The 23,506-nt window shown below is 53.6% G+C and overlaps 1 protein-coding gene across 6 annotated transcripts in view; it reads right to left on the reverse strand.

The window, feature by feature from the left end:
* Positions 1 to 23,506, reverse strand: part of PASK (PAS domain containing serine/threonine kinase) — a 37,147-nt gene that overhangs the window by 12,104 nt on the left and 1,537 nt on the right. For all 6 annotated transcript variants that reach the window (XM_046018842.1, XM_046018844.1, XM_046018841.1 and 3 more), the window contains exons 2-10: positions 15,952 to 16,123; positions 14,032 to 14,264; positions 13,299 to 13,469; positions 12,515 to 12,655; positions 11,899 to 12,033; positions 9,690 to 9,950; positions 7,701 to 7,851; positions 5,717 to 5,876; positions 685 to 2,078 (exon numbers count right to left, since the gene is read on the reverse strand). In XM_046018842.1, the coding sequence (XP_045874798.1) occupies positions 685 to 2,078; positions 5,717 to 5,876; positions 7,701 to 7,851; positions 9,690 to 9,950; positions 11,899 to 12,033; positions 12,515 to 12,655; positions 13,299 to 13,469; positions 14,032 to 14,264; positions 15,952 to 16,123 (2,818 nt within the window). The remainder of the gene's footprint in view (positions 1 to 684; positions 2,079 to 5,716; positions 5,877 to 7,700; positions 7,852 to 9,689; positions 9,951 to 11,898; positions 12,034 to 12,514; positions 12,656 to 13,298; positions 13,470 to 14,031; positions 14,265 to 15,951; positions 16,124 to 23,506) is intronic.

Here is a 23,506-nt window from a genome sequence, read left to right on the forward strand (position 1 = left end):
CAGCGTTGACCATGGCCACACATGAACATTCATACGAGGCCATTTCCTGCACGTGCATGGGTATTTTCACAGCCTCCAACATATACACCAGAACAAACATGGGGTTATCTTTAGAGGGCATTTACAGGGGATTTTATGTTCTTTTTGGTGGCATTTTCTAGTCTTTCTACAAATAACATATAATATTTGCATAACTTTTTAAAGTTTAGGGGGAAAGCCTGAAGTCAGCAGTAAGGACACAACTGGCTAACGTGACACGGATCTGCTAAGAAGTTAGGGAGGAAAGTACAGCAAAGATAATCAGCTCCAAGAGGCAAGTAAAGGGACCTGATCCTGACGCCCCTCCTGGAGCAGAATGCACCTGGCAGCAGCAGCTTGAAGCCCAGCAGCACATGAGGGGCCACCCTGGTTGACCATGGTACACACAATGGCTTCCAAGGAGGAACGCAGAAGCAGCTGGGACCTCAGGCTGTGCCCTTCCCAGGCACAGGCACTTATGACTCTAATCCCTAATTTTTCAAGAAATGACCTATCACTACAAAACCCTCACACTGCAGCCAAAACTACTGGGGGAGGGGGTGCAGCGGCATCGGACCGCAGGACAAGGAAGGCCCCGCCCCGGCCAAGCCATGTTCCTATGGCAGCCTCCCACAGGGGCTCCAGGGCAAGCCCCCCGACACATACTCAGCTGAGCTCCGTCCCGGTGGTGGCAGCTACCAGCATAGGTCCCCTCCTGGATCTCCTGCTGCACGCAGGTGGCCCCAGATGTCACCGGGCTGTCCCCTCTCACAGGCGTTGAGGTGACCTGGAAGCTCAGCCTGGGCTCCTCTGCTGGACACACATCTACGGGGCCAGCCCCCAGCGTGGGAAGGATACAGGTGGGGCTCTCTCTGCTGCTGACTTCATAGTGTTCTGAGGACACCAGACACGTCTCAGAGGGCTCTACCGGATCCGGCCCCAGATGGCTCTTGTGAAACTGCCGAGCCTCCCCAAGATCAAAGTAAGTGCCGGTCAGGAGCAGCAGTTCTCGGTCATCCAAAACACCAGATCCCCACCGGTGCAGACCACTCATGTCTGCATCAGAGCCCACCGGTGAAGGAGACGGCGTCCCCACAAGCTCGGACGTGGCGCAGGAACAGTTGGAGGAAGTTCGATCTGTCCATTCATCCAGAAAGAGCTCCTTGAGGTTCCAGGAGAAAGAATTCCCATCAGCCTCCTGGGCCTGCACTGTGTCCAGGACATCAGGGAGGTCTATGGCCAGAGCATAGCAGGCTGAGGAGCTGCCCACTCGGCTAGACAGGCCTCTGCTTCCCAGGTCACACAAGGACACAGGGGCAGAGTATCGGGGGCACTCTGCTGGGGCCAGCTCGGTGTAGGAGACACCCAGCGGTCCCACAAGGCTCAACTTGGACAGCTGCTCCTTAATCAAGCAGGTCTGTAGCTCCTCACGGTCATTCTCCATGGCCACCCACGGCTCCTCTAGGGCAGGTGTGGAGAACGAGAGTCGCGTTGTCCCAGGGGGGCTTCCTGACTGCGTGCTCTGCTCACCCCCATATCCAGGGCAGGGCAGGAGGCCTTCCCCTGCCAGCTGGCCTGCGGCATGGGGCTTGGACGTGAGGGAATCAGCCCAACGGCATGAATGACGGGCACTGCTCGAACTTGTCCACTCTGGCTGTGCCTCCTGATACAGCCTACTCATTTCAGCCTGCCTGCTCCTGTCCTCAGAAGCTTCACAGGAAGCAGAGATCCATGTGTCCCCTGGGTCAGACTCACTTCTTTCCACAAGATCCTGTCTCAGGCTCTCTGGGGCTGCAGGTTCCTCTTTCTCCAAGAGAGAACTCGGCTGGTCTTTGGGTGATGACTGTTGAGTGAGGGCCGGTGGGCTTCCTTCTGGGATGTCTCGCTTGTCCTCGGGTGAGGACCATTCCTGGGCTGGTGGGCTTCCTTCCCGGATGTCTTGCTGGTCCTCGGGTGAGGACCATTCCTGGGCTGGTGTGCTTCCTTCCCGGATGTCTCGCTGGTCCTCGGGTGAGGACCATTCCTGGGCTGGTGGGCTTCCTTCTAGGATGCTGTCCACTCTGAGAATTGTAACATGGATGACATAGTTACTTAGGGGCCACAGAAGAATCAAGAGATCACATGGATCATCCTTATTAGAGACCAGCACAAAGCATTTAACACCATAAACTAAGACCAACTCATAGATAAGTCACCATTTGGCGATGATTTGGCCCAGATGCAGAGCACTGAGCGCCCAGGACCATGTGCTCAGGGCTTTGCTCAGCATTCTCATTTCGTGGTGCATGGGGCTCCTGACAGCTGTGCAGCTGGCCTTGGCCCACTCACAGGAGGCCTGGGGGGTGCGGGCAGAAAGGAAAGAGATTGTGCATTCTTTGTACCATGCAATGGTGACATGTGACTGGCTACAAATGCCATCGGGGTCATAGCCGACAGGAAACAGAGTCTGGCACAAGAAGGAGGGGGCCGCAAGGGCAAGGGCCTGCAGGGCAGGGGCTGACTGGTTCCTAAGAGCTGGGACACAAGCTCACAGCATGCTTAGCAGGGAGGCCACTGAGGAAGAGGCCACCTCAGAGCCAAAGGGCAATCGCAGAGCCCAGGGCACTAGGTGGAGACCCCCCCTTGCAGCAGGCCTGACCATGGTTGCCCCACATGACAGATCCACTGAGCTCCTGCCTAGGGTCAGCCCCAGGCCCAATGACAGCACCGAGACCACAGAATGTGGCCATGCCCAGCCTCACCAGAGGCAGAAGTGCTGGTGACCAGAGGTTTGTAAAGAGACACAGGGGAGAAGGACCCAACACATGGTCAAGTTCCACAGAGGAGGGAGCTGTGAGCCAGGCCCTGAGGGGCAGCAGCAGTTTTCTGGGGAAACTGAGAGGTGGGACAAGGGCATGCAGAGGTCAGGCAAAAATCATCTATGTCTCTCGCTACATCTCTCTATCTCTATACATTTCGCCTCACGCCACCCCAGCAAATGACCAGCCCTGTGCCAGTCCCCAGGGAACAGCACATCTTTTGTAAGGTCAGAAGATGAGGCAGAAAGGTTTCACTCCCCTCTCTAAGCAGTGCAGGCCACCCCTCTGAGGTGGGCACACAAAGTCAGGCCCCAGGGCAGTGCAGAGAAGCCCCCTGAGGTGGGCACACGGGGTCAGGCCCCAGGGTACTGCAGAGAAGCCCCCTGAGGTGGGTACATGGGGGTCAGACCCCAAAGCAGTGTGGAGAAGCCCTCCAAGGTGGGCACGTGGGGTCAGGCCCGGGGCAGTGCGGAAAAGCCCAAGGTGGGCACGCGGGGTCGGGCCCCAGAGCAGTTCAGACTGCCCCTCCAAGGTGGGCATGCGGCATCAGGCCCCAGGGCAGGCAGGCCCACACTCCAAGATGGGTGTGTGGGGTCAGGCAGGCCATAGGTGACACTGCCCCCACATCCTATCCCTACACCTCCCCAGTAGCTGGGAGCGTCACTAAATTCTGGCCAGGGTAAAGCCAAGAAGCAATAAGTTAGCTTCTGGGAGAGATTTTAAGTACAGGGGAGGCTCCTCTCCTCCTCCCTCCTCCACTCTACTCAACTGCCTAAGCAGAGGTGCCATGGGGACCTGAGACCCCCCTGAGCTCGTCTGAGAGGCAATTCACTCAAGGTCACAACACCTGACCTACAGTCTAACAATCTTGACTTCATTACCAACTGGCTACAAGCAGTAAGGCTGAACTCCCAGGTCTCCTGGGAGAACTGGGGAAGAATCAGGAGCTAGCACTTCCCCAGTCCCCCAGACATAAGACACCGCTTACATCGTGCTTCTGACCTGCCTTCCCACCTCCCAGTCTCACTAGGTTTACTGGGCCAGCTCATTTTCTGCTAAAGAATATGTCTTAGGGATGAGCCTTCAAGTCTTTTGCAATGTTTGCTGGGTGAGTGATGAGTGAGTGCGCAAGGGAATGAGTGAGTGAATGACAGAATGAATGAGTTAGTAGGTAAATGAGCTAGCAGTGAGTGAGTGAATGAGGGAATGAGTGAGGGAGTGAGCACATGAGTGAGTGAATGAATGAGGGAGTAAAGGAATAAGTGAATGAATGAGTATATGAGTAAGTGAGCATGTGAGTGAACATGTGAATATGACTGAATGAGGAAGTGAATGAGCATGTGGATGGGTGAAGGAATGGAGTGAATGAACAAGGGAGTGAATGAGCAATGTGGGAGTGAATAAGTAAGTGAATGAGCAAGTGAATAAGGGAGTAAATGAACGAGGGAGTGAATGAACATGTGCATAAGTGAATGCATGAAGTGGATTTGAATGAATGAATGAGCTTTGCAAGAATGAATGAGGGAGTGAGTGAATTAGGGATTGAATGAGTGAGAGAATGAGGGAGTGAATGAGTGTGTGTGTGTGAGTGAGGGAGGGAAGGAGGGACGGAATAAGGGAGAAAATGAATGAGTGACAAATGAGGGAGTGAATGAGGTAATGAGTGACCACATGAGTGACCAGGGAACCCCAGCACCAGGGCTTCCGACAGTGACGCAGAGCTGGTGCAGAACTTAACCACACCATGCCCCACCCGAGAGGAACGAGGATTTGGCTCATCTGGTGGGACACGCTGGTGCTGTCTCAGCAGGCACACAGCAGCATGTGGAGGAGCAGTCAGGGCAGAGCACACAGGAGCCCCATCTTGCAGCAGTGAGCACCCTTGGGGCCAGGGAGTGGGACCCCATCCTCTGCAGATGGGAGTGCAGCACAGAGAGCTTGTCCCACGGGCAAGGGGCAGAAAGCCAGAGGTCTCCAAAAACAGCAGGAAAGCACCATAACACATGTCAGCAGGCAAATATCCATGCAAACCTGTGAGCCATGTGCTCAACAGGAGGTGACGCACACACATTCCCAACACGAGTGTGCTGCGGTCCTATCTGTGCTGCAGGAGCAAAAGCAGCCACGCAAGAGCACACACAGACAATTCAGGGCCAGGGCTATGGTGAAGCAGGGTACTACAGCTGGCGGAGGCCCCTGTGGGGAGCCAGGCACCGGACCTTACACTTCTTACCATTACTGTTGTACTTTGAAAAAAAAAAACACACACACATAGCCAGACATCGTAGATTTTTTAAATAATTTCAAGAAAAATGAAAAACAATAATGTGGATAAATCTCACCAACCAAACTATGAGCCAAAGTAGCCAGAAAGAAGGGACTGCCTAGGTCAAGTTCAAGGACAGGTACCTGTGACCTCCATCCTGCCTCAGGGCAGTGAGTGCGCATGTGAAAAGGACCATGGGTGGCAGGTTAGTGTGTGCTGGGCCTCAGAGATTTTTAAGAGAGAAAACAAGTTGAAAACCACAAAAACACCGTCTACCACAGGCTACGGTCTCACCAGGGAGGAGCAGGGAGCCCCTGTTTCTGCTCAGCTGCAGTTTCTGCACTTTCTACTTTCCATGGAATAATTTGTGATTCAAAATACACAAAGAGAACAGATACAAATGATTATTAACACGAGAATATTAGGCTTCTATCAGTTCCCTGGAACCTACCTACACGTCTCCTTGTGCACAGACCAGGATGGTCTCCCAGCGGCCACTGCACACGACACCAGGGAATACAGATGTGGTACCCAGCAGGTGTCCAAAGGCTGTGAGCGTGGCTGCTAGGGGCTCTGTCACTGCTTCCCACCGGCCTTCACTCTCAGCACCCTGCACCTCCCACAGACAACTTACCCTGGAGTGGGCAGACATGGGAGGGAAGAAGGGAGGTAGCCTTCAGGGTCTGCTTGGGCCCAGGTCCCAGCGAAGGCATCTTGGCTTCTTCCCACTGGCTCTAGGGTCTCCCCTCGTGGAAGAACGTGCTCTCCAACAGATGCACTGGGAGCCCTTGGATCTAGTGGCAACAGCAGAAGAGACTGTGGCCATCCATAGCACATCTGCTGAACTCATCTCCCCACCTCCCCGCGACTTATGAGCAATGGGGGGGGCCCCCGACCTGATCTCAGAAATGCCAGCAAGTGCATGTCCGCAGTGTGTCCTAGACCAATGGCTTCTCACCACCCTGCAGCATGCCATGGGGGCCAGCAGCCCCTGCTCCCCTTGCTGCCATCACCTGGGTCCCACCTTCAGTGCACAGGGTCCCACCAACACCACAGCTTGAGCAGTCCCTTCATCTGCCACGAGCTCCAGGTAAACACCAATGTCCCCACCATGATTCCCACGGTCTTGGCTTGGCTGCTGCTACTCTCCCCAGGGCCTCTGGGGCCTGGCCCTCTGGTCTCCCTGCCACACCTGGAAGTCCTCGCTATCCCCGGAATGCCTCTCCTGCCTCCTCTGGTTTTTCTCTAAAAGCCACCTTCCCAAGGGGCCCCCCAGTCCCCTGGGCCATGAGACGGCATGTCCTCCCGCTGCTCTACTCTTCCTCCTGACCACTGGTCACCTCTACTTCCAGGCTATCCCTGTGTGTCCCAGGGTCCTGGGATTGAGCCCCAGGGCGGGCTCCCTGCTCAGTGGGGAGTCTGCTTGTATCTCTGCTGCTCCCCCTGCTCGTGCTCTCTCAATTTCTCTCAAATAAAATCTTTGGAAAAAATTAATTTAACTCAATTTAATAAAACAAAACGTTGTGATCTAATCTCTAAGGCCTCAAAAGCAACCTGTGGAGCATGGCCACCACCCCCCTAGCCTGGGGTGTGGGGACCTGGCTGAAACCATCTCCCACAGAGCACCATCCAGAGACAGATAAGACTTCGTGTGGCCCCTCTTTCCCCTCAGGGACTGTATCACACCCACGTGTGTGTTCATTCAAACAGCAAGTCCATCCTAAGGTGAGGGCAGGTAAGCAATGTGTTCCAAAGGGGCTCTGAGCCTGCCCGTGCAGCGGCGTCCCAATAGCACCACCCTCTGACAGGGCCATGGGAGAGGCCCCTGGGGACTCGGGATTGCCTGATGCTCTCCAGGAGCTGTTTCATTTCCTGCTTCCCCTCCCTCCCACTGAGATCACACACCACCCCCCCCCCCCACTCCAGCCTGGCTAGGCCTGCTGCAAGGGCAGGGCCCAGGGAGAGGGCACTGGCAGAGGGGGGGCCTGCCAGCTAGGAGAACTCCTGAAGCAGAACCGGGGAGCAGCTTCTCTTGGCTCCTTGTTCACGGAAAGGTGAGCACCAAGGGGGATGCAGGAGGTCCGAGTGCCTTCCCAGGGGCACAGGCACAGGCTCCATGCGTGCCTGGAGCGGTCCATCTTCCCAGGTGCCTCAAAGTCACAGAGGGAACCTTCAGGGCAGGAGCCATGCGCCCACACTGTCCCCTACAATGTTCATGTCATGGGGACTTGAAGCACCATAAAACGCTAAATTAAAAGTACACAGGGCTAATCATAACGACCATATTTGGCTACGACTACTTAAAGGTTACTTTGATAGGCTATGTATGGCTACACAGATCTACTCGTCAAATACTTCCCACAAGCTCCCTCTGTCCTAGAGCCAGGCACTTGGTGACAGGAAATCCCCCAGGACCCTCTCTATGCTCGCATACCGGTCCCATCCCCTGGGAACACAGAAGGCCCACGAGTGACAGGGGACTTTCAAACCATGACAGCCTGGCGGCCACTCGCTTCCACTGTCCACCCACCCAGCATGACCCTGCCCTGAGCCCACCCCCCACCAACCCCTCGGAGGCATGGAGCTGTGTGCATCTGCGTGAGGGAGGCTGGCCTTACCCACGCCCATGCCAGTCCGGTTCCAGCTCTGCCGGGGGCCCATGCTTGTCTCGCCGGGCCCACTCTGGTCAGCCAGGTCTGGCAGTGGGAAGGAGGTGTCACACGCGAGGCCCATGCCATGGTAGAAGCCGGGAATCAGGAAAGTGATATTCTAGAAAACAAAGTGACATTGTAGAACCCAGACCACAGGACCGTCCCCAATCTAATCTGGGGAGAGAATACAAACAACGTGAGCAAGTCTCTGGACAAGGTTGGGAAAGACTCCAGGTCATGTTCCTTTTCCCAGACCCGCAAAGCCCCTCAGACACCCAACGTGGAATTCAGGACTTCCCCCCCACCTTTCCCCACCTTTTTCTTATGAAAAAAGACAAAATCAACAAAATCAACAACTCGGAAGCTAGTTATACCCACACCGCCATGTCTTCCAAGCAGATGTTTTGCCTTTGCCCCACGCTGCCCTGACACCTAAGAGCCAGGTTTGCAAACTCCACCTTATGTGGCTCGCAGGGAGCGACAAGGGCCCAGCATAAGGACAAAAGGACCTTAGGCACATGAAATTGGCCCCTGAGGTCCAGCAGGCACCTTTGCTATGCTGGTCATGGCCTCAGCACGAGGGTCCCAAGTCCAAAATTGCAAGGACACACACATTCTCTGAATCCACATGTGACCCCTATTCCCGGACAGGTGCCTGCAGCCGTGTGAACGCAAAACAGTCTCATCTCCGAGGCAGGGTGCCTTCCCCACAAGCGCACTCCCTGGAAGGGCCCAGCACCTCCAACATCCCTGCAACAATTACTTGTCAAAAAATCACACTGTGCATTTTCATTAACTTCAATCAAACTGAGTTTGTCTTCAGTTAACTAAATCTTAGCTTACTTGCTCCTTAATATTTCTATTAGAAAAAAGAGAAGGACCCGTTTTTGGAGTCGCAAAAGAGGTTAAATCTTTGGCTAGCTGACATGAGGCCTGGGGTCAGCCCCACTGAGGACAACAAGAGGGGAGTCCCTCCCTTCATTTGCAGAACCCCTGGAGAACAAGGTATTCAGGGAAAGGCTACAGGCATCCAAGAGCCAGGCCAGCCAGGCGCGTGGACACGGGGACTGCAGGACGTCAAAATGGATACACCACTCAGCAACTTCTCCTTCCCCCCGTGACCCTCCTGCCATTAAGTAGGGGGTCTGCGTCCCCTTCCCAGGAGCCAGGAGGACCCAGGGACCATGTGAGAGGAGGGGCAGGCCATGGATGCCTGAGATGCTCACCTGGCCTTGGAGCTTGGTCATCAAGTGACACCAGCCCCAGCAACAGCCCCAGACAGCTAGCCCAAGAGCAGACGTGCCTCGGGAGGACGCCAGCCCTCCTGACTCTACATGGAGCTGGATGAGCTATCCTGCTCAGCTCAGCCCGGAAAGCCAATTCGTGACCTAAATACCAGATTGTCATGGCCAAGGCCCCAAGCTTACAGTTGTCTGCAGCAACGGAGTCAGTCTGCTCGGCCCAGTCTCTCGCTGTGCAGAGGCCTCTGCCCCGCATACAAGAAATTCAGAGAAAGCTCAAGCCAAGGAAGAAGTTTGTAGACACACCTTCCTCTGACCCTGACTGCATGACAGGCACCCCAGGATGGCTCTGGGGGCAGAGGAGGTGTGGACAAGCCCCAACCTCCAGGTACACGGCTGTGACAGACACCCTCGTCCATTAACTTAGTTACCGGACCTCGTTCAGGGCAGGTTTCCAGGCCACAGCCCATCCATCTTCAGGTACAGCACAGGGAGACAAGGCTCTGGACACAGTCCTGAGGGTCACTGCATGCTCAGTGTGGGATCCAGGGAAATGAGAGCCTTTAGGGAGAATGGTGCCCAGCATGCCCCAGGAAAAGCCAATGGGCCAGACCAGTAGACACGGCGATATAAGGTCTGTGACAAGCACATGTCCTTACATGTCCTTACTGTGGAAACGGGCCAGCCCCCCGCAGGCCACCCAGGGAGGGCCCACCTTGCCCAGGAGCTCAGTCTTCCCATAACCAAATAGCATCAGAGCAAAGCTGTGGTTGATGCCGTAGATGGTCCCGTCAGGCAGGAGGGTGATGAGGCCGCTGATGGTGGAGAAGACCCAGATGGACGCTGAGTAACCCCACTCGGGGACCGTGCGGCTATCTTCCACCATCTCACTGCTGGACTGAGATTTCAGTTTTAAGCTCAGAGGGAAGGTGGTGCCATCCTTGGCTCTCCCGACAGACCTCTGAATCTTGAGATTCTGGAAGAAACAACACCCCTGAGCTGATAGCAGCATCTCTCATGGCCCAAGCTTTGAGTCTGCAGCTTTAGACGTGAACCCATCCACAAGTCACGGGAAGCAAGCCCAGAAAAGCTTACTCCCCACACTGCTCCTCCTTCCATAGTCTCCCTGCACCCCACCTCTGCCCCAGAGAAAGCAGAGCCCTGACCAGGAGCTGTGTCTAAGGCAAGGGCAATGCAGTTTAGCAGCTGCCCCCATTCCAGAAAGGCCTGAGGGCAGCACATGACAGGACAACGAAGAAATGCACACAGACTGGACCCCTGTCTGCGCCAACCCTGCAGAAAGGGAGGGCTGGCAGGTGTCTCCCGCCCTCTGCCTTGGACCCCCAGCAGCCCCAGGGTCCCACCTCCACAGATGGCCCCCACTGCTCACTGTCCTCCAGTCTGAGGGCTGGCCGCTTCCTGCGGTCACCGACAGTCCCCTGCCTATGCCTCCTCAGCACCTCTTTCTCCACAAAACCACATCCTTGCCCTGTTTCCCTGCCTTAAATACCTGGAATGGGCCCAGTTTCGAGTAAATGCTGACCACAGCCTCACCTTAACCGAAAGTTTTGAGAGTGTCCTCCCTTTTGGGTTTCCCAAGGCATACTAGCTCAGGGCTGTATGTCTACCCCTCACCTAATCCCACCTGCCCCTTTAAGGGGCCACCCTGGAGGACAGGAGATCTGATGGGGCCCATGTGCTGGGAGCTTCTGCCCCCCCTGTGCTGTGCCCGGAAGAGGGTCAGGACTCAGAGACATCAGGTTCCCCAAGCCATGGCTGCAGGCCAGGCCCCAGGGAGCCCTACAAGAGATGAGAGGGGTGCAGCACCAGTCTCTACTTGCTGCTGGGGTGTTGGGAGCTCCTATTTGAGGTTATCACAAATATGCTGCTGAGAACAAGCTCACACGTGCCTTCTGGCACACACTTCTCTCTGATGCGTGCAGAGGGCACTCTGAGGTTCGCCCAGTTTGCATGGGGCAGACACTGCCACACAGGCTCCCAAGGTGGCTGTGCCAGTGGACACCCCCACCAGCTTGGGGACAGAAGAAGGGCACAGACAATAAGGACTGAGGATGGGGTGAGGGTTCCCACTGGACTGAAAGCTCAAAAAAGCAGAGAACTGGCTCCCAGGGCTCAGCTCTCGGCCTGCAGCCGGCCCGCAAACCAGGGATCGGACAACTGGCTCCCAGCGCTCAGCTCTTAGCCTCTGGAAGGCCAGAGAACCAAGGAGCAGAGAACCAACTCCCAGGGCTCAGCTCTCAGCCTCTGGAAGGCCAGAGAACCAGGGAGTGCCTATGGATATCCTGAAAGCATCTCCGATTCCTTGCAGCAGCAGAGGTGACTTTAAGCAAAAATCAAGTGTCCAGTCAGACGCTGCAGATCACTGGGGTGTGACATCAGTGGAATTCACCTCAGTGAAGGTCATCTGTGTGAAGGGCACACACTAGTAGGGAATGGGACACCTGGGAACTAGGAAGATTCAGTTAGTAACAGAACTTACCCCAACGACCCCAAACCTCCACTGTCCCAGAGCTGCCACCCCCCCCCCATCTGCCTGTCACCCTGCCCTCAGCCAGTTCTCCCTGCTCTTCAAGAACCCCAGACTTCCCAGTAAAGACAGACCCCAGCAGGAGAACCCCGCTCTAGGCTCCAGCAGGAGGACCGAGGAGACAGGGTGCCCAGTCAGAGAGCCGCACAGGCTCTGACACTTGGTCAAGGCCCCGGAGCCCAGAGAGCAGCCCTCAGACCTGGTGCCACTGTGTGTACACGCAGGATGCTCCTGCTGTCAGAATTACCAGCCTGTGTCACCAGGCCACGGACTCTGGCCTAAGAACTCTCCGGCCACCGAGTAAACAGACTCCAGGGACCACATGGCCCCAGGTACAGCTGCCAGGTGTGCAGTCAGGGGTCCGCAAGGGTCCTACCTCGGGGACAGGCTCGCCAGGGGCAGGAAGCTGCACAGAAGGGATCAGGTCTGTGATGGGCTGCCCAAGCACCTCCTCCCCAGATGCATACCCGTGCAGGAGAGCAAACGGGCTGTCGCAGGATGTTATGGTGCCCTTGGAGGAAAAACCAGCATTGTTAAGCATTACGGTAAAAACTCCTGGCATTTCATCTTCAAACATCACTGAACGCCATGCCTTCAGGTTGAAAGCAAGACCATTAGCGGCCCTCCCACGGCAGAAGAGCCAGAGGTGGGTGCGAACTTTCCTCAGGCCCTCCTGTCAGAGAGCCTGCTGCTGGAGGCACCCAAATTACCGGCCTCCAGAGGCGAGTCACCATTCTGATGGTCCCGCACCTGCTACCTCACTGACCTGCTAAGGCACACCGAGGTTCCGGTTCCATCCCACTTTACAGACGAGGAGACCAGGGCCAGGGAGACTGCACCCCTGCCCGAGGGCACACAGAAAAGGAGAGCTGCCATGGGGGCCCGCCTTCCAGAAGCCCCAGGGGCGCACAGTGGGCCACGGAGGGGGCTGAGGCCACAAGAGGCGACACCTGGTCAGCTCCATGTGGCGGGGATGTGGAAGGCAAACTCACATCGCTCTGGAAAGCAACCCAGGCCGACACCCGCTCCACGGGCTCCAGTACGACCACGCAGCACAGGCTGTGCTCCTGCTTCACCTTCTTCATCCACACAGACACCGGGATCCTCTCCCCGCTGCGGCTCACGATGTCCACCTGCGGGAGCACACAGCCTTGCCCCAGGCCTTCCCCAGAGCAGGCCTGGGGGTGTCTGCGACCTCTGTGCCCCTGCCTGACACCTAAGCCCAAGGCTTCTGACACGGACCCTTAGTCTCCATGTGGACGCTCTCTCAGAAGACAGGGTTTCCTCACCAGCCTCCTTGCAACAGAGTAGGACAACTGTCTGCGTCATTTCTTTAGGAAACGACACCAACACGTGGCGAGCAGTTAGTCACCTGCTGCACAATTGTCAGCCCATGGCCAGTCCCCAGGACAGAGCAGCGAACCACATCTAACGTCCTCTGGGGCCTGGGCTGGGGGCTCAGCACTTCACGTGCAGTCAACATCCCAGGGGCCACATCACACCAGGAGGACCCAAGTCCCAGGGAGACCTTTCCAGCCACGCCAGCCCCGCCAGCAAACACCAAACAAACCAAACTGGAGAGTCAGGGGTACAGATGGAAGATCATCCCGACCCCACGGCCTCCCACCAGTTTGCAAACCGCCAAGCTTCCTCCCTTGTCAGGCGGGACCGCCCCTCTCACAAGGCCCACAGCTACTCGCTTCCACTCCTGTGATGCTCCACCTGCCACCCCAGCTGCTCCTCACCCCATACCGCCCCTGGGGAGGACCCACTCACCACTGTACCGAACACGACAGCGGCTCGGCCATCAGCCCCCATGTGCTCTTCGCTAAGGGCCTTCACCACATCGGAATCAGGCCTCAGGAAGAACTGCGTGAGCTTCTGGCCAATCAGGTCATGGCTGCTGTGTCCCAGGAGCTGGCAAGCCTTGTCATTGGCAACCAGGATCTGGAGTTGCAGAGAGAAGACATGTGCATCAGCAGCAGTGCCGCCAGCCCGAACCTGGAGACCTGTCCACCCCCAGCGTCCTGCAGTGGACGGCTCGCGGCTGCGACACCCCGGGCTCCCCGGGTCTTAACCACAGGGAAACAAGAAATGCCAGCGCCACGACCGAAACCACATTTCCCTTCCCCGCCAGGACGGGCTCGCCATGCCACCAGCGCCACGTGGAAGACAAGGGGACTTGCGCCACGCTCCCAGCCACCTGATGATTTCAGTTAATTGTATGTAAATGCCCGTCAGCCGAACACGGTCACCTCAGATGGCAAGTTCCCATTCTCACTGTCACTGAGCCTACACCCTACAGAGCACAAGGCAGTCATGCGGCTCAGCCCCCTCCTTGAATCTCTACCTTGACAGGAGGATTCAATTTGTTTTGACTGATTCATACTCAGGTCTCTTATGCAGCTTCTCTAACCGTACTTAACACACTCCAGTTCCCCTGTCTGAGGTTACAGGTTGAAGGCACAGACCACACTTGCACAGCAGGGTCACAAACCGCAGCTAGTACCTCTGTGGTCTTAGCATCCACGGTGAACACTGCCTTGTTCGGGTTGCACACGGGGCTCGGGAACAGGGGCGTGGACCACCCCGAGGACAAGCCCCGCAGGAGGGAGCAGCAGGATGCACTGCCCAGGGACCCAGCCAGGTCGGTCTGCTCCGGCGGCACCAGGCAGTGTAGTTTGCTGGTGCAGATGCTCTGGGCAGCCAGAGACGACAGACAATAGGAGTTCCATTTGTCTTCTGGAAAGGAAAGGGAGCTTTAGAGCTCACAAGGCTGCCTGGAGCCCGCCTCTCAGACACACCGAGGCCCACGGCTCCTGCTCTCAACTCCTACAGAGGGTGCAGAGTTCAAGCTCCACACTCCAGTGTCCGGCTGAACAGCCCCGGGTCCAGCTAAACGCCCCCGGGTGCTGTCCGGCCAGAGTCACATCCTACAGAAAACACAATGCCCCAAGCTCAGCATTTCTGTGTAAACACCCTCTGAGGTCCCTTCCCATCCCCCCCCCAAGAGGTGCTGTCCTGTGTCTGTCCTTACAGACCCATACCCCCTCCAGCCACCCCTCTTGCACTTGTTCCTGGAAAGCCTCCCAAATCCAAGAGCTGCTTGCTGTCTCCGCCCCTCCCTCCATTCCCTTATTCACAGGTCAGGTTCACTCCCCACACCTCCAGAAAACCTGCCCTCAGCAATACGTCCAGTGGTCCGAGATGCTCCAACCCAATTCTCAGCACTCACCCTACTCCAGCCCTCAGCAGTGCTGGGCCAGGGAGTCAGTCCCCACCTTCTGGGTGTGGTTCCCTCTCCCCTCCACCTTTCTGACCTCTCACCACTGCAGAAGCCCGGACACAGGCTCACCCCCTCTACTCTGTCCCACTCACTGCTCGCTGGCTTCTAACACACTCCATGTGGGAAGGTGCTGCCCACCCCACACATGGCACCTCTGCCCTGCCTCTCTCCTTTCCCATCTCAGTAAACAGCAACTCCCATCCTTCTAGCAGCGCAAAAATCCAGACAATAACAACTCTTCTCTCCTTTCCCCTTCTCTTTTCACAGGCCCACCCTGGACCATTCTCTGGGCCTGGAAACGCATGGCCAGCTACTTAGCCCTCTTCTTTCCCAGCTGCCCTAAGCTCAGCTTGACCCTCCTCACACCATGGGACAGGCATTGTGACCTTGGCTCTGTCCCTGCTCCCCATGCAGGGACCAGGAAGCCCATGTTCCTGGGGCAGCTGCCTACCTCCCAGACCTGCCCAGCCCTCCTAGCAGAATCTCTGGCCGTCACCAGGAGAACCCAGCATGTTTCCCTCCAAACACTCCCACCCTGTGCTCCTAGACTGGTGTGTGAGCTGGGCTCCAACCCTCCTCCTCCCTTCCCCAGCAGCTCCTTTCCTCCAAGTCCAGACCTTCCCACTGGTGTCCTAACTGACTTCCCCACACTCTAGGTCCACCCAGCTGCAGGCCTGCACCTACTGTCTCCTTAGGCACCCCCTCAGACAACGAGCCCACTAAGCTCTGGAGGCAGAGGCTGACTTGGGACAAACAAGTGAGTGAGTGGGGAGCAGGAGCCTCAACATCTCAGCCCAGCCCGGGCACAGCCTCTTGCACCAGGTAGCTGGCTGCCCTCGAGCCCACGTAAGTCGTCTGCATCCGGGAAGAAAGCATGAGGCTGCAACCCAGTCAGCAAATAGTTACTGAACTAAATCAGCAAAACTGTATTTCTCTTGCATGGCAGCCCTGTCCACAATAATGCCCGCACACACTCCGAAGCAAGGTCTTGGCAGAAGAATCCCAGCAGTGCCCACACAGCCCAGGAGGGGCCTGCAAGCATCGCCCCACACACAGTGAGAACCGCACACCCGACCAGAGCCTAGAAGGACTCATCACTTTCATCTTCAACACTGACGCCCATGACAACCAGGAGGGGGTTACCGGAGAGGCCCATCCTGCTCTGGCAGAGCTTCGAAAGCCCATTCCTCCTGCTCAGGTGTCTGTGGGCCGAGGACAGGGACTCGCTGGGCTCAGTGGCAGTCCGCGCAGCCGGGCTCTCAGGGGAGCCTCTGTCCTCCATCAGGAGCCCGCCGGCCAGGGGAGCAACCGTCAGCTAGAAAACAAAATGAACCCGATCGGCATCGGCAACACGACAACAGGAAAGTAGTTTAAGCAACTAATCCTTCGGCAGGCTGAATGCAGCTTAGTCCCAAAAGGCTCCCACACTCCCAATGCCACGTAGGTCGGGACCTCCAGTGCAAGGCCAGTGACCAAAGTCATTTTGGAGCAATGCAGAGGAAACGATGGGACGGAGAAAGAAACAAAGCACAATGGGAAGGGGCCCGTGTGGCTCTGCGTGGCCCCAGCTTTCCCCGAATCCAGGGGTTCCGACCAGTGTCCCTGAGAACCATCCACGGGGCTGCTGACAAATGAGCGACACAAAGTCAGGGCAGAGAACCCAAAGACAGGCCTGGTACCAGGAATTTGTATGTTTAACTGTATTTTCTAAGTACCTGTAGATTTGCCAACAGTTGTAAGGAAAAAAATACAGAAAAATCTCCTGTTTGCATCACAGTTTCCTCCAGACAGTGCTGGAGGCCTGGGCCAGGGCCTGGATGAAGTGAGGAGCCCAAGGCACCAGGGCAACATGCCCATCCTGAGCCCAGGTGCCCTCTCCCTGGTCACCTTCTGAGCATAGGGAAGCCACTTCTGAGACCTGCACTGGCCTCTTCCCCCATCAGGGTTCCCTCATGGGTACACACAGGCCCAAAGACTAGCCAAGGAACTGCCTTTGTAAGAAGAGCAAGTTTCAATAAGCAGGCGGGGGCACCTGCACAGGACGGACCTGCTATGGAAAGAAAAGGGGGGCTGGCCCTTCCCACACCCCATTGTAGCACGGAACTCCAAGGAGACCCAGCCCGCCAGTTCTGCCCTGGCTTCAGGTCATCATGAAGACTTGCCAGCAGCACAGGAGGGCAGTGACTCCCACAGTTAACAGTGTGTGAGCCCAGTTTGTAATTGGGGTCTCTGTATGGGGTCTCTGGTATGCTCACACCCCAGGCACCTCAGCTGTCAGGGCCTGGCCAACACTCACCTCAGCGCCAAGCTCATGAACATGGTGGGGCAGGGGTCCCCAAGACAGAAAACTGAAGGCCCCACTATCACCAGTGTGGAAGGATGTTAACATCAAAACATGCCAAAGAGCTACCCAAATGGAGATCGGCACAGCAGAGGAACAAACAGGAGAACAAACCCAATCGGCTTCAGAAACAGACCAACGTCTGTTAAGGAGCTTGGCAGTCAGTGAAGCTCCATGGGGAATGAACAGCACGCCCCAGCATAACGAGGCCCTGGACAGCCCCCTGGCCTTCCTGCTTCGGCCCCCTTCTAAGCAAAATGTGAATAATGGTAACTTGCACTGCCTAGCGCTCTTGTGAGGACCCCAGGACTAAGCTGGGAAAACAAACCACAAACACTGAGTCGCCCAGGAGCTGCCAGTTTTCAAAATAATTAGATAATCAGCCTGGGGTGACGCTGTATCCCTGTGACTTGCCGCATACAAACATTAGTTCCAGGTGAATTTAAAAAACGAGAGACAAAAGTCCTGGAAAAAAAATAAGAGAATACAATGGTCTGGACGACTACTTGAGAGCAGCTAGAGCTCATCAGGGTATCAGTCTGTGGCATCTCTGAGCTACCTGAGAGTGACACTCACCCGTGAGATGATAAAGACTCCCGTGAGCTGCAGTCCCCATCATGAGGCAGGAGCCCCCCTCAGAGAAGCCGGACGCCCTGAGCAGGGGAAGTGTGGTCCCAGCTCAGCAGCCCAGGCCCTGGCAAAAGCAATCTTCCCAGAAGCAAAGCATCCTAAATATGGGTTTCCAAAAGCAAAACCAACCAAATATGCTGCCTTCCAGTGACACAGACAAGGAAACAAGCCCCCTTTGGTGAGAGTCTACAGAAAACTCAAACAGACTCAGACACGTGAGAACATCCATTTACTACAAATGCCTGTGTCTATGTTTAAAATACGAGACGGGAGTCACAGAAGGGAGCAGAACAAGACTTCCTCAGAAACAACTACATATTGAAAGAATCAAACCAGCTTTTTAGAAATTAAATTTTTGCATTTCAGTCTTAAAAAAATGAATTTGTAATTTAAACTTTCCATCAAAGATCTCTAGGCCCAGATGGCTTCACTGGTAAATTCTATCGAATGTTTAAGAAGGAAATAACTTCAATACTACACAAACTCCTCCAGAAATTAAAAACAGGCAGAGCACATCCAACCCAGTATTTGAAGCTAGCATCACGCTGATACCACACCAGACAAAAACATTGCTAGAAAAGGAAACCACAGACCAATAACTATTGCGAACAGAGATGCAAAAATCCTCAATAAGATGTTAGCAAACCCACTAAGGCAATATGTAAAAAGGAGAATTCACTACAACCAAGAGGAGCTTATCACAGCAATAAAAAGCTGGCTTAACATTTGGAAATCAGTTAACGTAATTCACCATATCAAAAGGCTAAAGAAGAAAAAAAAGGAGGAAAAAAATCACACAATCATATCAACTGATATCAAAAAACCATTGGACAAAATCCAACACCCTGTCACAAGTGAGGAGGAAGAAACATCCTCCACCTGCCCAGGGGCACACAGGAAGAATCCACCGCCCATGATGCTGGCCTTCCAACGTCTGGAGCAGGGTGAGGAAGCCCAACTAGCCTCTTCTCTTCAGCACTGCCTAGAGGAACAGCCAGTAAACAGAGGCAAGAGAAAGAAATAAGGGGCGCCTGTGTGGCTCAGTGGGTTAAAGCCTCTGCCTTTGGCTCAGGTCATGATCCTAGGGTCCTGGGATGGAGCCCTACATCAGGCTCTCTGCTCAGCAGGGAGCCTGCTTCCTCCTCTCTCTCTGCCTGCCTCTCTGCCTACTTGTGATCTCTCTCTCTGTCAAATAAATAAATAAAATCTTTTAAAAAAAAAGAGCGAGAAAGAAATAAAAGGCACATACACCAGAAAGAACATCATAAAGCTGTCTCAATTCATACACGACAGGATCACATACATAGAAAAATCTTAAGCAGTCAAAGACTAACAACCAAAGGGTGCCTGGGTGGCTCAGTGGGTTGGGCTTCTCAGGTGGTGATCTCAGGGTCCTGGGATTGAGTCCCGCATCGGCTTCTCTGCTCGGCAGGGAGCCTGCTTCCTCCTCTCTCTCTCTGCCTGCCTCTCTGCCTACTTGGGATCTCTGTCTGTCAAATAAATAAACAAGTTCTTTAAAAAAAAAAAAAAAAAAAGACTAACAACCGGAGATTTTTTTAAAGGGGGTGGAGGATAAAGGGTTTAAATAGACACTTCACCAAAGAAGGCGTACAAATCACAAAGAAGCGCATGAGAAAAACATTCACCACCATTCGTAATGTGGGAAACACAAGTTCAACTGTCACGGGCTGTCACACACCAGGACAAGGACAACTAAAATACAAAGAGTGGAAACACAGAGCGTCAGTCAGGGTGGGAGCAGTTAGAAGACACGATATGCACACACTGGCCCCAGAAAGCAGGCTGCCAGTCGGCCCAGGACACAGGGCTTGCACGAAGTATCTGCCCGGAAAAGAGATTCAGAACAGCCCCAAACTGGAAACAATCCAAATGTCCCTCCCAGGGAGAACAGATAAGCAAATCAAAGCACAGTCACACAAAAGACCCCTATACTCAGCAATAGGAAAGAAGACACAGGGAGACAGCAATGGCTTGATGACCCTTAGAGCCCTGGAGCTGTGCAGGAGAACACTTCCTGCAGGGGATGGAGGCCTGAAGCTCGCAGGGAGACAGGCCTGACCTAGCCAGGCAGAAAGCAGAGCACAGCCAGACTGGGGCAGGGGCGGCGGGGGTGGGGGAGGTACAGCGGGGGAGGCTGACTAAGAAAGAGCAGAGGGGCTTTGGAGGGCAATGGGAACGCTCTCCTCCTCATGATCCTGCAGCTGTGGGACTATCTCAACGCTCCCTGAACTAGGTACTGACCATCGTTTTAGTGTCTGTAAATTCTCAATACAGTTAATGTGTAATGTTAATGAATGATGAAGCAGGTAGTCAGGACTGAAGAGAAAGTTAGAAGATCGGTAGATTTATGTGAATAAATAACCCAGAATGCAATGCAGGGAAACAAGAACATAGAACTGGGAGAGAGAAGTTAAGAGATAAAGATGGGGAGAACTGAACAGCTAGCTGGAGAGAGAGTGGAGAGGAAGAGGTAAGAGGAAGAAAGTGGAGAGGTAAGAGTGAGGAACAAGGCCACAGACCAGCCTCCCCGATGTGAAAACCCAACAGGAAGCCATTGTGTGGGTCTGTCTGGGCAGGAATAACCAAACTGATCAAAGAAACAGACAGTGGCCACCCCTGGCCCAGTGTGGGAAAGAAACCCGGACGCTTGATAGGGAGTGGTGCCCAGCACTGGCCGCAGGCCCACAGGGAAGCCAGGCAACTCCATGGGCCTCCAAGAAACAGTAACAGCAGAGCGATCAACATGCAACATGCAAAAAGCCATGTCCAAGACATCAAAGACTTACCTTGTGAAAGTCAAAACTTTCATAGATAATTAGAAAGACCTTCAGTAAGACTTTGGGCAAGGAAGGTTTTCTTCAACAAGACACAAAAAGCTCTAACTGTAAGACTGATAAATTTATCATTAAAGTTCAGAATGTCCGTTCACCAAAAATACCACAAACAAAATGATAGAAACCCCAAACTGGGAAAAGATATTTGCCACATATATAACCAGGAAATTAATATCCAAGAGAATTCAAAGGGCCAATAATTTAAAATTTAAAAATATATATACAATAAAAGACACACAGCTCCGTGGAAAAAATGGAAACAAGAATTTCACAGAAGAGGAAGCCTTAGTGGACAGTAAACCTGTAACAAGGGGATTAGCTTTATTAGCACAATCATGACCATTTTACACCTACTAAGCCAGCAAAACCTAGTAATTCTAATAATATCAAATATTGATAGAGATCAGGATTAATGGCAACTCTAACAAATTAATGTAACCTCTTCAGAAAACAGTTTAAGTCACACATTAACCTACTGAGACAGTATATCCCATTCTTAGACTTATATTCTATAGGATCCTTGCACATAAATAGCAAATCACACTCAAGAATGTTCAGGGCAGCATAGCCCTCAATGGCAAAAGAAAAAAGGAAGAAAAGAATAAACCTGAACACTCATCAACAAGAAAACAGATTTAAAATTCTGGCATATTCATACTATGAGTCATAACAGTGAAGACAAATTCTATACACGCAATGAGGATAAATCTCACAATATAGTAAGTGAAATAAATCAAATTACAAAAGACCATTGAGAGTAAAATTCCCTTTCTACAACACCCCCCATCTACATATATTGTTGAAGGGTATACACAAATGTGGAAAAACCCAAACTTCTGGCAGGTTTCCTCTGAGGGTCCAGTAGCAAGATGGAATGGAGGGCCATACAATGGCCTAAGGTCTTTCAGTTCCTAATTTGGGGGGTTGGGCTTAAATGTGTTCACTTCATTGTTATGATTCATGATTAATGTCACATTTATCCTTTTGAATGGTCAACCAGCATACACTAAAAAGTTAAGAGATGTTTCCTACACATACGTATATATCCAGTGTGGGATCATAAGAGCAACAGCTGATTAGGAACCAAAAGAGTAAGTAAAAGAGAAATTAGATAGCAAACTAACAGAACCTGTTGCTTCCCTTCTCTAAGCATCTAAAGGGACTATTTCTAAAATAAAGAACAACATGATCACATTTTCATTTCTATTTCTACAACCAACCGACTGACAAAGCACAGATACTTGATGATAGCTTCAGACTACACTGTGAATGTGAGAAAACTCTGACTTGTAAAAAAAAAAAAAACAAAAACCTCGCTTCAGTCTACATTGTATATTTACTAATAAAACTCTAGAATACATTGTAAGTATTATAAAAGTTGACTTTGTAAACGTTAACAAGAAGAGGGAGAGAAGGGAAGAAAGGGAAGGGAGGGTAGGGGCCAATGCTTGGTCTTGCATGGGGGGGGGGCGGGGGTTAGACAAATGGTGTCTAAAGCCAACAAATCAAGTGGATGCAAGAAAGCCAAATCCCTTTGTGGCTTCTGTGCCCTCTGTGGCCGGCCATGGGCTGGTCAGCATTGCACACCACATCCACGCCATGTGGCACCAAGGCCCACAACACCTCGGCAGAGCCACCCAGCACCTCCAGCTCCACAGGCACAGGCCAGCCTCTGAGAACACCAAACCTGGCTTCACACAACCTTACATCACTCCTTTTTCACAGGCTTAATTCAAAGACTAACCAGAAACTCCTGCCAGTCCAGCCCTAAGTTTTTAGAATAATTTTCCTGGGTTTTGGGTTTTTTGTACCTACTCAGAGCAGAAGATACAGGATGTTGAACCCAGGAGCACCGGGTGGTGTCTCAGTGATCCTACTACTGTTGCTAGTTTTTGGTTTTTTTTTTTAAAGCATTTTTTCTTAAAGATTTTATTTATTTGATATATAGAGAGAGATCACAAGTAGACAGAGAGGCAGGTAGAGAGAGGGGGAAGCAGGCTCCCTGCTGAGCAGAGCCCAATGTGGGCTCGATCCCAAGACCCTGAGATCATGACCTGTGCCGAAGGCAGAGGCTTAACCCACTGAGCAATCCAGGCGCCCCACTGTTGCTAGTTTTTATTTCAGCAGGTGTGAGTGGCTGCCCTCAGACCAAACAGAAGCAAGGAGAGATTTGCAGGGAGCTTCTGGGAAAGTACTCTGAGCTTAGGGGTGAACTTCGGGAGGCAACCATCTTTCCCTCACAGAGCTAGGAAGCAAACAGCTCCAGCTGCTCCCACCACTGCTGGACCACCAGGAGCAGAACCAGCCTCAGAATGAAGCCAACACAACGGGCAGCAGAGCACTAGATGGCAAGGATGTCGTTTTGAGGATAAACCTACCCTAAATCTGCCTCACTCTGGACTTTGGGGGCCAATAACTACTCTCCCCCCACCCCCCAGAGCCTTTCTGGGACTGTGTCTCTTTCTCGCCTGGAGGCATCCTAAAGACTATCTAGGATGATGGCTGCTGGGTTGGAGAATGTGAGCAAGAGGCATTTCCCAGACCGGAAAGGTCAACAAGGGCTTCCTAGAGGAGGAACCAGCCGAGCAGAGCACCAAAAGGGGAGTGAAGAAGCCTTCCTGGCGGACAGCCAGAGGCACCCTAAGACCAAGATTCCCACAGCACCCTCGGGGAGGAGTACGTGGGGACGGGCCTGAAGAAGTCAGGCCTAATTCCCAGGGCCTCCTACTACGCCTGCCCAGGCCCTTTGGACATTTTCCCAAAGACCGACTTTAAAAGGGTCTGTGCTTGGGAGAGACATAACCAGATCCGCATTCTACCAAAGATCGCGGCAGGGGCAGGGGCGTCGCGGGCCGGCTACAGCGACGCAGGC

The sequence above is a fragment of the Meles meles genome, chromosome 9, assembly GCF_922984935.1.
Source record: "Meles meles chromosome 9, mMelMel3.1 paternal haplotype, whole genome shotgun sequence".
In the NCBI taxonomy this organism is placed as follows: domain Eukaryota; kingdom Metazoa; phylum Chordata; class Mammalia; order Carnivora; family Mustelidae; genus Meles; species Meles meles.